The 13,282-nt window shown below is 42.7% G+C and overlaps 1 protein-coding gene across 11 annotated transcripts in view; it reads right to left on the bottom strand.

Moving 5' to 3' along the window:
- smoc1 (SPARC related modular calcium binding 1) overlaps positions 1–12,729 on the bottom strand; it is a 78,065-nt gene extending 65,336 nt beyond the window's left edge. For 5 of the 11 annotated variants that reach the window (XM_032500761.1, XM_032500760.1, XM_032500758.1 and 2 more), the window contains exon 1: positions 12,273–12,728. In XM_032500761.1, the coding sequence (XP_032356652.1) occupies positions 12,273–12,377 (105 nt within the window). In that variant the 5' untranslated portion in view covers positions 12,378–12,728. Of the gene's footprint in view, positions 1–12,272 lie in introns of all 11 variants that reach the window. The other 6 variants (XM_032500757.1, XM_032500755.1, XM_032500753.1 and 3 more) reach the window with 2 other exon arrangements.
- Positions 12,730–13,282: the final 553 nt, after the last annotated feature.

The following is a 13,282-nucleotide window of genomic DNA, read 5'->3' on the forward strand; positions in this document are numbered from 1 at the left end:
GTCTCTCTGTGTGTGTGTGTGTGTGTGTGTGTGTGTGTGTGTGTGTGTGTGTGTGTGTGTGTGGTGTGTGTGTGTGTGTGTGTGTGTGTGTTTGTACGCACGCACGCCAGCTCCACGCTAATGTGTAATGGGGTCATTATCTCCTTTGGGAACCACAACAACAAACAACACATACGTAAATACATATATGGCCATCTGACGCGTCTGTGTCATTAATCACCAGGCGTTTTTGGCATTCCGTCACTCGCCAACAAGTGGATTAGTCAAGTAGAGGAAAAGGAGAATAGAGCCGACTACATAGGAAACAGGCCAATGAAAGTTGTCCACCAAAATCGGGGCTAATTGTGTACTGTTGTGTGCTTTTAACAGGCCGAGGTAATCACTTTTGTCCGATAATTATTAGCATTTAGTTTTCAGGAAATCTATAAAGCGAATGCCATCCCTCATGCTGTTTCCATTAACACTCTTTACTTAGCCGTGTTATAAAAAAAGTAGAGGAACTAAAAAGGAGCTGCGCCCTTCTTCTCCGCCCCCTTATTCCTTTAAAATGTCTAATTGGGGTTTGTCTTGAAAAAAAAAGAAAAGAAAAAGAAACTTGTACTTTAACATGGTCAAAGTAACCTTTTAAAACTCTTAAAACACAGTTCTAGCATGTCTAAAGGAGCTGGACACCTTTCACACAGGAGGTGCAAAGTGTGTGTTCCACTCGCAGCGGGAGGGCGGAGTTTGGGCTTACAAAACATTAAAGCGTAGTCTCCTACTCCACCTCTTCTTTTGATTTGATTTCTTGATGTGCTCACAGCCATGCTTGGTAGGTAAGGTTTTAGCAAAGTATTTATTTTGGCTGTTGATGACTGTGATGATTGAAACGCAAACTCTGACAGATATCCACATCCTTCAAGACAGCAATACATAGTTTTTTTTTTTGGATTCAAACCTGACACTAGAAACACTCTAGGTAAAGGGAACTACAGGGTTGGGTGATAATTATCTGTGAACAACCTTTTTCACTTTACACTACACTTAAGTCACTTGATTGATTGTTAAAATAATGCTGATTTCAAGGTCCAATATGTAATATATTTACTGTAATAAATCCCAAAATGACCCCAATGCATCATCAGATATTAAGGAAACAAGGCTAAGTAGGCTAACAGCTAAGTTGACATACTATCTTTTCTGACAACAAAGCAAATGCCAGTATTTTCTCCTTTTGTAATTTCTGTTTGTGTTTTGGCCTGTGTGTTGTTATCCACTGCCCAGTTTGACAGCCGGGCCGGGTTGCCAGATATACCTGTAAAAACCTAAAGCCAGCGCGCTACAGCTGTAGTACAGCCATGAAAGCAGAAAACAAACGAACAGGGTTAACGGAGATAGATTCTACCCGACCTAAAAAAAAAACGCCATGTTTCTAGCAGTTGTGTGACCAGGGACGTAACAAACCCCGGGTAATTATTGGAGATGGATTTGACAGATGGAGACAGCTTAAAGCCCAAAAGGACGCCGAGTAACAGGTAGCTAAGCATTAGCTTGAGGCTAATTTATCACGGCTACAACGGACGGGCATTTTATGTCATTTCAACAGTCGCATACTCACATGGAATTATATAGAGTACCTGAGTTACTCGCAAAAACAATTGAGACACAGCCAGTAAAGATTATTCCGACTGGTCCTGGTCAACGCCGCCATGCTAACCATGCTAATGGCTAACGTTACCAGAAGACCAGGCAAGCGGGCAAGGGTGTTTACAACGTGTAGCCGACAACGGCCAATAAAGCGTGTTCAGTCGGGTGGAGAGGACGGCTAGGTAGTGTTATTTTTAGCGGCTCCCACCGTAAATCTAAGCCAAAGTGTCTGTCAGTTGGTTACAGAGCTCCGTGTGAGCATGGGCTTTTATGACGGTCAGTATAGCCAGCTTCTAACGTTAGCTACGCCGCTGTGTTGTAGACTAATGTCCGGCTATTTGAGACAAGCGGCTAGCAACGGATGCTGCGGTCTCTGTTGGATGTTGATTGATAAATCTGAGAAAGACACGATTAAAAACATTTTTACCCCATGCTAAAATCCGATTTCCTCTTTAGATGATGCAAAGTAGATTAAATACAACATTAATGAGAAGGATGACTTCCTTGTTTTTCTTTTGAAGTGGTGTAAGGCGATCAAATTGAAAGTGTGAGTGAGGGGGCAAAGGAGGTGTTGGTCGGAAATGGCTCTAAATCTGATTAACAGCATTCCTTGTTTGTCACTAATGCTACATCCTGGCTACAGAACAGTCATCTGTCTTGCTGTTCCCAGGAAATGTGTGTCTGTGTGCGTGTATGTGTGTGTGCGCGCGTGTGTGTGTGTGTGTGTGTGTCCATCACACATTTTAATAGATTCAACGCCACCATTGCATCCTCAAACTGAGACCACACACTCCCTCATATCAAAGGAAACGATTAAATATGTGGCAGAGCAGAGGCTAATCCGCTGAGCTAGTTTGATAGGAAAGAGGAAGTGTTCCTGCCGTCCTGATTATCGGAAGGATTACACAGAGCCACAGCTCTTTCAACAGGCAGTCTTCCTCTCAAACAAGAGCGGGTTCGCGTCACTAACACACTCCATTTACATGGAGCAAGTTCCCATGGTGGACTAAATAATTACGTAAATGCAAACGCACCCCTTCAACCACAACTATCAGGAGGATCTGCAGAGGAAAAAAAAAAAAGGCTGAGTGAAGTTGTGGTGATGCGTGCATGGTGCTCCCTGCCCTTAAATCACAGAGCTGGACGTTGACTGCGTTTCATTACACTGATTAGAAAGCCCCGAAATTGAGCATGAAATGCGTTTGCTGATTACGCAGATATCAGAGGGAATTGACATAATTTGATTGAACACTGGTGGCGTCACCCTCAAAGCCATCTGTCAGTGATTGGCAAAATATAAGTGGAGCCTAGGTGTCTGGTCATGTGGCTAGTTGCCTTGGGAACCTGATGTTTTACTAAAGATTTCAGTTGCAATTTAATTTCTCTACTTCCCTTAACTTGTCTCGTTTATTCTACTGCAGTTAGATTTCCTGAAGGCCTCTTAACAACTCCCACAGAGTAGAGCTTGTTTTTGCATTAGATTTTTCTTTCATATGATTTCTTTCTGTGTGATTATGTGACTCTGGAGCAAAATGGGACACCGACAATCCCAAAAATCTTGCGGCTTAGTGAGGCTGTCATGGTCGTTGTTGTCAAGTTGACAAATTATTGTCAAGACACTGCATTTTAAAAACTACAAATGTCAACCGCACGGTTAGCGCTAGCTATCTCAAAGTCACCATCATCAGGATTCATCTTAATGTCTGTACTGAAATTTGAATATTTTATTGGATAAGTGAAACATTTGACCTGTCGGTGGCACCAGATAAAAAGTCAGGGGAATCACCAAAATCTGCAGGCTTATCCTCTGGGGACCATAAATATCTGTGCAACGTTTCATTGCAATTCGTCCAATAGTTGTTGAGATATTTTAGTCTGGACCAAAGCGGTACACTGACCGGCATTGCCGTGCTGCTAGCGTGACTAACAAAGCCTTGCTCATTATTGGGTTTTACCATAGAATCAACATTCAATCCAACACTTTGGCCCAGTGCATGATATCTCAACAACTACCCAGAGGGCTACATGTGTGAGTATGAGTATCCATGATCCCCGGCAGATACTTCCCATTTAGTTATTTATTTTTTATTTTGTTGTTTTGGTTAATCTTAATCTAATCAGAATGTACTCTCTTAGACAAGTGAGTGACTAAATGTTCACGGCCCCAAGAGGATAAATCCTGATGCTTCGATTAACCCAGAACCTTTCCTTTAGCACCATTGATTAGCCTAAACTTGCACTTATACACATGAAATATCAGTATCTAATGGACCCGCTGAAATGTACTAAGCACAGTACTGATACCCATGGGATAAAACATTTTGATTTTGGACACTACATTTGCTTCTCTAGAGTAGTGTTTCTCAAATGGGGGTACGTTTACCACTGGGGGTACTTTGGAGTACTGCAGGGAGTACATGAGATCTCTTTAAAGGTGCTCTATGCAATTTCACACGTGTTTTAGGCTACAACATTTGTTGTCACAAACAGCAAACATCTCCTCACTATCTGCTAGCTACCTGTTCCCAGAACACACTATAAAAAACCATCTCCTCACTATCTGCTAGCTGCCTGTCCCCAGAACACACTGTAAAAACATCTGCTAGCTGCCTGTTCCCTGTAAAAAGCATCTCCTCACTATCTGCTAGCTGCCTGTCCCCAGAACACACTGTAAAAAAACATCTTCTCACTATCTGCTAGCTGCCTGTCCCCAGAACACACTGTAAAAACATCTGCTAGCTGCCTGTTCCCTGTAAAAAGCATCTCCTCACCATCTGCTAGCTGCCTGTCCCCAGAACACACTGTAAAAAACATCTCCTCACTATCTGCTAGCTGCCTGTCCCCAGAACACACTGTAAAAAACATCTCCTCATATCTGCTAGCTGCCTGTCCCCAGAACACACTGTAAAAAACATCTCCTCACTATCTGCTAGCTGCCTGTCCCAGAACACACTGTAAAAAACATCTCCTCACTATCTGCTAGCTGCCTGTCCCCAGAACACACTGTAAAAACATCTCTCACTATCTGCTAGCTGCCTGTCACCAGACACACATGTAAAAAACATCTCTCACTATCTGCTAGCTGCCTGTCCCCAGAACACACTGTAAAAAACATCTCCTCACTATCTGCTACTGCTGTCACCAGTAACACAATGTAAAAAACATCTCCTCACTATCTGCTAGCTGCCTGTCCCCAGAACACACTGTAAAAACATCTCCTCACTATCTGCTAGCTGCCTGTCCCCAGAACACACTGTAAAAAACATCTCCTCACTATTCTAGCTGCCTGTCCCAGTACCACTGTAAAAAACCTCTCACTATGCCTGTCCCCAGAACACACTGTAAAAAACATCTCCTCACTATCTGCTGGCTGCCTGTCCCCAGAACACACTGTAAAAAACATCTCCTCACTACTCTACTGCCTGTTCCAGTACACACTGTAAAAAACATCTCTCACTATCTGCTAGCTGCCTGTCCCCAGAACACACTGTAAAAAACATCTCTCACTATCTGCTAGCTGCCTGTCCCCAGAACACACTGTAAAAAACATCTCTCACTATCTGCTAGCTGCCTGTCCCCAGAACACACTGTAAAAACATCTCCTCACTATCTGCTAGCTGCCTGTCCCCAGAACACACTGTAAAAACATCTCCTCACTATCTGCTAGCTGCCTGTCCCCAGAACACACTGTAAAAACATCTCCTCACTATCTGCTAGCTGCCTGTCCCCAGAACACACTGTAAAAACATCTCCTAACTATCTGCTAGCTGCCTATCCCCTGAACACACTGTAAAAAAGTGGTCTCTGTAGACAGCCTAGGGTCTACAAACAGCAACAAAAACAAACTGTGCCCACCTGCACCACGAAGCATGCACAAACAGTGTCCCAGTGTTCCAGCCAATAACCGACAAGAAGGATTTGGGGGTGGGGGTTGGGGGGGTTAGTGCGTGGACGCACATAAGGGAGGGGGAGGGGACGGGAGGAGGGAGGGGCGAGCTAGTCTCGTTTTGTTTGAAAATACTTTGAACAGCAACAAGAAGTACTGTCACCCAACATCTCTTAGAGCACCTTTAAATATGATTTTTAAAATATCAGTCATGCATAATTCCCTGACAAATTATACTATAAATTAATCAAGTTATGGATTTTAAACATTTAAAGTAACATTTCAGTGACAAAGTTGTTGTTTAGTCAGTGGTGGTGCAGTGCTGTAATGTATTTTTGAGAACCATTGCTATAGAGCACCAACCTCAGACCAAGATTTCATTTTCATACACAATATATTAAATATAGATCACTAGCTTCACTTAATTACTGTAACTGTGGGCATTCTTAATCCAACAATGATTAATATAATTCTTTTGGTGGCCACCTGACTTTTCCAGAAATGTCACCTATAATTTTAAGTTCTATACAGGGGAAATTAAAAAATCTATCAAACAAATTCCGCCATAACTGCATGGAATTCACCACGCTTAATCCGTATGCCAACTTTACACACAAACGATAAATGTTACAACTAAATTGCCAGGAAATTTGCTTCAATATCCATGGCCCTCAGAAGTTAAAAAAAAGTATGACTTTAGCAATGCACTGGCCTTTAATCTAGCGTTACAATTACACTTTAATTCCTACGTGCACATACAATATTATTTAATGTATAAAGGCCCTTTCAGACGGGTAGCGATTGTAATCGCACCTGTAATGAAAGGCGAGTGGTCAGGCATCCGGGCAGTTTGACGGCGAAACGGTTGCCGCCATGCTTGTCACACACCCACGCCCATCTGCAAGAGTTGTATTGTCTTGAACTTTTTCCCATGCGAGCGATGCGCCATGCAAATCAATAAACAAGAGAATGATTTTTGCTGTTTGTGAGTTCACTAAAATATAAAATGTTTTTTAAACAGTTATCGGATCCAGTCACAAGACTGGATTTATAGGGTAACGTCGCGTTTTGACAATTAAAGGCCAAAAATGCCCAAGAAATAAGCTTTAAAAAAACAAAACAATTACGACTACGCTAATTTAGTTGACTTATTATTATTAACAATAGTAATAGTAATAGTAGTAATAATAGTCTGTGGTTAGAAAAGACTAGGATTGCCAGTATTTGTGATTAGGAATATCATATCAGTCAACTAATGTCATTCAGTTGTATCAGTCCAGCAGGAGTACAGTAACCTACAGAATCCCCATGGTTACCACACATTGACCGCCTGGCGTTTACTCTGGAGCGTTGTCCGCCTGTCTGTTCACGCGGGGCGCGTGGTAAGACCCTCGGATCCAAGCAACTACGCAGGCAAAGTGTTGCTTATGGCCCGAAAACAGACCTTAAGGCTGGTTGTGGAGCATAATTATGCTCCCCAGAGCCCAATTTTATGTGAGAACAGAAATATTCTAAGAACAGCAGAACGATGCGTATGTATGTTGTCATGTCACCATTAAAAATCATACCACCATACAACAAAAGAACCAAAAACCCACAGGCTTCATCACCAATAACTGGTTTAGGGATTTTTTACTTTAAGTGCCTAATCACAAACTGCTGCTGAACAAAAAAGTCAGGAAAAGGTTTAATCTGAAAGGTTTGAGTTTCATGACTTCTCCTCACAGAAGACTGTGACGCCAAACTATGACCTTATCGCTTTGCCAAGAATGTTTTTCCCCATAAACACTAAATGGAGAAATGTGCACTGCACATCTGCGTGATTATGGCCAACAGCTCTTCTTCTATGCATCGCAGTGGTTAAGGTACAAACTTCTCCCTCTGTCCTCTAAGATCCGTTTCTCCCCATTTCATGTCAATGTCTAGAAGATATTATAATAACTATTAAAACAGGTATCCTTCTACTGTAGTCGGACACACACATGCTCAAACTAAAAACACAATATAAAGTTCAATATGTGTCTGTTTATCCTATAGTAAGGTTGATTTATTTTCTATTTCTTCAATCTATCCGTCTTTTTCATCAAAGCCCTTTGTTCTTTGCCCTTTTTTTTTTAGAAATACACTTGATTTGGTCTTCCTGGACACAACTTTATGATAAACTGAGCGTAAAAGTAAGTAATTAAGAATTCTCTTATCTCTGTAATTGAGTATGTATATTCTAATATTCTGACTCAGTAATTATTTGACCTACAGTGATAAGGTTTTTGGTTAGGGTTCACTAATAGTCCGTTTGTTGCATTTCCTTATCGTTTCACTTTGCTGCCGCTGTTGAGTTCAACCCAGTACAGTTTGAGATATAAATGCTAAATCTGTTACATCCAGCGTCCAGTAGCCAAAGAAAGAAGTTGCCACAATAAATCACAACTTTTGATACTTCTTCTTCATATCTTCAATCTGTGGAAGTTCAACAGATGTCATTTTTGTCACTCTATCCATTGGTTTGCTATTTACTTTGGTGGTGGTTCCCACTTTCTCTTAACCTGCCTCATCTGCTTCATTTTCGGTTCCTGATTTCTGTTCCCAAAACGCCCTGTATAACAATAACATAACAAAACATGACATAACAACTTGTTGCTTTCTGTCTTTTTAAGTGTCAGAAAACACTTATTCCAGTTGAGAAACAGCATTGCATTAGGCAAGGAGCCCATAAAGATACTCTAAATAATGACAGCAAACTCTCAACTGTACGGCACACCACTAGTAGCTACTTTGGGACAAATTTGAATATATACAGTAAATACATTTGATATCAAGCTTCAACATTTCTTTTAGTATGCTGTTTTCATATTAGTTGTCTGTCACTTATAAGTCCAGTTCCTGACCTCTCCATTCCTTTGAGCACTGTCAGCAGCAGTTACCTGCACCCATATGCTGCAGAAACACACACACACACACACACACACACACACACACACACACACACACACACACACACACACACACACACACGCAGACCAATCACACCTGCACTGTGATCTACCTCACACCAATAAAAAGGCTTTCCTGCTTTTAAATCGGGGCAGTAATTTCCCAAGCTGAAGGTATGCAGTCTTGGCTTCTTCGCCTCTCAGACATAGCTGGTTATGTTTGTTTTTCGATGAGTTTATGAGTCTTCACTGATGCCGTCACCAAAGTATGCAGGACGACGGCTCATCGCATCCCATCCCTGGCTCTAACAGGTTGATTTGATGAGGGGGATTAAGGGTTGATGGGTAAGAGTGGATGGCATCCTGCCTGCACCACCTGCTTTGTTATAGAGATCATTCCTGGTACTAACGACCAGACAATCTGCAAAATATCTTGCAGTAATTAAGACCTGCAATCCAATAATCCTTTTAGACTGTAAAAAAAAACATTATTTCGCAAAGTTTTTCAGTGAGATCATAAAAGTGGCTCTCACAATTTGCCGTTCTCTCCCCCCCCCCCACACTCCCATTACTGCATTTTAATTAAACTAAATAATTTCAACTGTGTCTTTGCTGTGGCAGTTTATGCAGAGACTGTGTTGCACTGCCATCATAGTAAAGTGTGTGATCACCATCCTTAACCATCATCACACCTCCTTATCATGTGAGTGGTGCTTCCCTCCCTCGAGCTGCTGATCAAATGGCTAAAATAATAAAGGAGACATGAAAGATACTCGCCAAAGAATGAGGAGGAAGTGGTCAAGACAGACTTATCTGAACTGCACAAACAGCAACAGTCATTAGGCAAAAAGTTCAAATGTTCTTTAAGTGCTCATATTCTGCTAATTTTCAGGTTCACAATTGTATTTAGAGGCTATACCAGAATAGGTTTACATGGTTTAATTTTTAAAACACCAGATTTTTGTTGTACTGCACATTGCTGCAGCTCCTCTTTTCAACCTGTGTGTTGAGCTCTCTGTTTTAGCAACAGAGTGAGACATCTCACTTATGTTCCATCTTTGTTGGGAGTCACACATGCTCAGTAGCAAGGTAAGGACTACTAGCCAGTCAGAAGTACAGTATGAGGGCGTGCCCTGACAGTACCTAGATAAGGACTACTAGCCAGTCAGAAGCAGAGTATGAGGGCCCTGACAGTACCTAGGTAAGGACTACTAGCCAATCAGAAGCAGAGTATGAGGGCCCTGACAGTACCTAGGTAAGGACTACTAGCCAGTCAGAAGCAGAGTATGAGGGCCCTGACAGTACCTAGGTAAGGACTACTAGCCAGTCAGAAGCAGAGTATGAGGGCCCTGACAGTACCTAGGTAAGGACTACTAGCCAGTCAGAAGCAGAGTATGAGGGCCCTGACAGTACCTAGGTAAGGACTACTAGCCAGTCAGAAGCAGAGTATGAGGGCGCGCCCTGACAGTAGCTAGGTAAGGACTACTAGCCAGTCAGAAGCAGAGTATGAGGGCGTGCCCTGACAGTACCTAGGTAAGGACTACTAGCCAGTCAGAAGCAGAGTATGAGGGCGTGCTACGCTAGCAGCTAGGCCCGCATTATAAAGTGTGTTACAAAGTGATGCACATTCATCTGAAGTAAAGGCTGGACTAGAACAGAGCTGTTTGGAGCAGTTTGTGAACAGTGTTTTCTGTTGGAGGTGGTAAGTCCCTTTGGGATGGACTTTGGGCTTTTTCACTTTGTAAACTTATAACGTGCACAAAAAAAGAGCACTTTAAAGTTTTGTTAGTGTCCCAATCACAAGAAATGTTGGACTTGTTGCATCATGGAGCCTCCAGGGAAAGGAGGAAGGAGCAGTGCTATGCCGTGAAGTTAGCTTAGGCTTTCAACCCTGATATCAAAGTGGAAAGTGGGGGTGTGAATTTAACGGCAGCTGTGAGCAATGTTAAAAGCATCTACTGTGGGGGTGTGCAGCAGGCGGGGTGGGATCGGATTGGGCCAGGAGGAGGATGGGAGGGATGCGGAGAGAGAGCTTCATTTAATGGGGAGAACGTTGAAAGAGATGCTACGATTGGAAACCAAACCTCGGCAAGTTCACAGCACTTTATTCCGAATCTGCTGAAAGAGGGTTTTCTTTAAGGTGTCAACTTTTCGAGGCCTAGAAAGCAGCTTTGTTTTCACGTTGACATCACCCTGTATTTTGGACTTTATCCAATGTGGGAAGTGATTTGAAAGGGTTTTCCTAAGGCCGAGCTTGATAGTTCCTCAGCCTGCAGAGGAGAATAATTTTTTTTTAACTAAAGTTAAAACCGGAAAAAAGAGGCAGTTTGGAAAAGTTCAGCTCTATTCTGAATAATCACCTTCTTCTAAGTTCCTAAACATTCTAGCCCTTGTTTATTATTAATTGTGGCTAACCACAGGTCTGCCACATGATTCGCCCACAAAATAGATACAACAAACACCAAACTCACTTGTGGGACCTTAAAACCAGTCACTCTACTTGGATTTCTTTCATTATTTAGCCAGTAGGAAAACAATTATCCAGTGACTAACCAACACAAGTGATTACGCAAAGTAAATTACTATTACTTTACCCACAAAACTGTCTTGACCCATTGTGTGTGAGTGAGAGAGAGGGGGTTAAAGAATTGGTCCAGTATGTGAGTATTACATATCACCCACAGCCCTGACCACAAATATCACAGTGCATCTGTAAACTGTTCCCCATCACTTATTTTCCTCTCTGCCTGGACAGTGCCATGGGTAAACGCTTCAACAAAGGGGGGGGGGACAAATAAATCTGTGTGTGTGTGTGTGAGAGAGGGTAGGGAGGTTTAAAAAAGAGAGATGGAGAGACATGACGGTGACAGAGATCTGTCCTAGAAAGAAAGGTATAATGGCCAAGAGCAGGGATGCTGTGGCTGGTTAAACTCTGTGTCCTTAAAAATAGTTTTCATAGCTTACACTCTGCAACATGTTAAGCACATTGTGTGTTTTGGTAGATTTTAGCATTGCTTACCCACCTGGATAGGGATCAGGACTAGAGGTTGTCCTCTATAGTGACTCAAAGTGCTCAGCAGAAACCTTTAGGAACAAGTCTCAAAGTGTCAGCCATCCACTGCTAAAATGACTTTTCTGGAAGAGTAGGACAGCTGATCACTGACTAACCCCTAAGCTTAAAGGCATTTCCCCCAAAATAAATACAACATAGGCCTTAAAAAGTCTTTAAAAGTTAGTTACAAACGAACAAGCTGCATTGTATATGTTATCATTTAGAACGTTTTGCAGCACCAGGCGTTATTTACTTGACAAGGTAATACCAAGGCCGAGTTTATATGCAATATATACAGTATATTTCTTTAAACTGTATTCATCCTCCGCCACATGTTATTTTGAGTCCTTGATTTTCAGTTTGTAAAGTCCTTGAATTTGACGCCGACTGTTGACTTTATTGATTGCTTTGGAGGACTCTTGTCTCGGACCTGGCCTGCCCCCAAAACGCAGTGACTTTCACATACATTACATAATCCACTTCAGCACTCTGTTCAATCATATGCATATGTATTTCAATATTTCTAAGGGTTCCTCTTATTGTAAGATTTCTATATAATCCTCCGATGCTTGCCTGAAGTCCATTTAATTGAACAAAGCGAAGAATCATGCCGTGTAAAAACGGCAAAGCACGGCTACAACGTTAGTTGGTATATTTTTGGCGGAAGGTAATGCATATGGCACACTATTACACAATTTTACCATATGGCTCTCTCGAGCCAAATATGACCCTGTGCCTCACAGAGAGTGAACCAGCAGACAGTCAGGTGTGCACTCACCCGTGAGCCCGGCTTCTGTCCGGAGACTTGCGGCAGGTAGCAGACAAACAGAGGTGCCAAAAAGTGAGAAGAGGCGAAAAGAAGCAAACTTGGCAACAACATCATTGATGGTCGGTGAGCGCGGAGCGGAACGCGGCAGGTAGTGTGTGTGTGTGTGTGTGTGTGTGTGTGTGTGTGTCCGGCTGTCACACTGAGGATCAACAGGTCCAAAAGATATAACCCTCTCCACACAAAAAAAACAACACAACACTCCTTCACTCCCTCCAATCTACTTTCCTTTTAGCTATTTCCCCTTATTGTCTACTTCCCCAATAACTAATCACATAGTGCAGCGCGCGCGATATGAGAAATCAGGACCCGGCGGTGACCATGGTGATCGGTGTTATCCACTGCGGGAGGATCAGCTGTTCATCGCGGCTTCCACAGGTTGAGTCGCGCTTGTATCCATTGCGACTTTATTTAAAAAGCAAAGGAGGGAGAAGCAGCACTGACACTCCGACTGTCCAATAGCAGCGAGGCATGGCGTTGCAAGCCACGCCCACGGTAAACTGGGTGCGAGATGTTCGACCCTCCCTCCACCGAGGAGAAGGCGCTGCTGTGGGCAGACAGTCCGCCGGGAGACTCAGCAGCTGCAGCAGGATACACTTGGTGTGTTAACGTCAGTCTTTGAGAACAGGAACAATGCCCGAGCAATTGTGAAGTCAAATTTTAGGTTCTCATCCCCATTCAGAGACACATAAGGCTCTATAATAGCCTAGTATCCTGCTGCCGTGACATTTAGCCTGGGTAGCTCTACTTGGGCTACAATAGAAAACAGCTATTGAGTAAAGTCAATAGCTGTCACAAGAACCGCAGGGGGTCAGCCTATGTGTGTGTGTGTGTGTGTGTGTGTGTGTGTGTGTGTGTGTGTGTGTGTGTGTGTGTGTGTGTGTGTGTGTGTGTTCGTTCAGCGGTTGATTGGGCAAAACAGTGTGGGCCACCTAATCCCTACTTGTTTATGATTTAACTTT

The sequence above is a fragment of the Etheostoma spectabile genome, chromosome 20 (assembly GCF_008692095.1).
Source record: "Etheostoma spectabile isolate EspeVRDwgs_2016 chromosome 20, UIUC_Espe_1.0, whole genome shotgun sequence".
Taxonomy (NCBI): domain Eukaryota; kingdom Metazoa; phylum Chordata; class Actinopteri; order Perciformes; family Percidae; genus Etheostoma; species Etheostoma spectabile.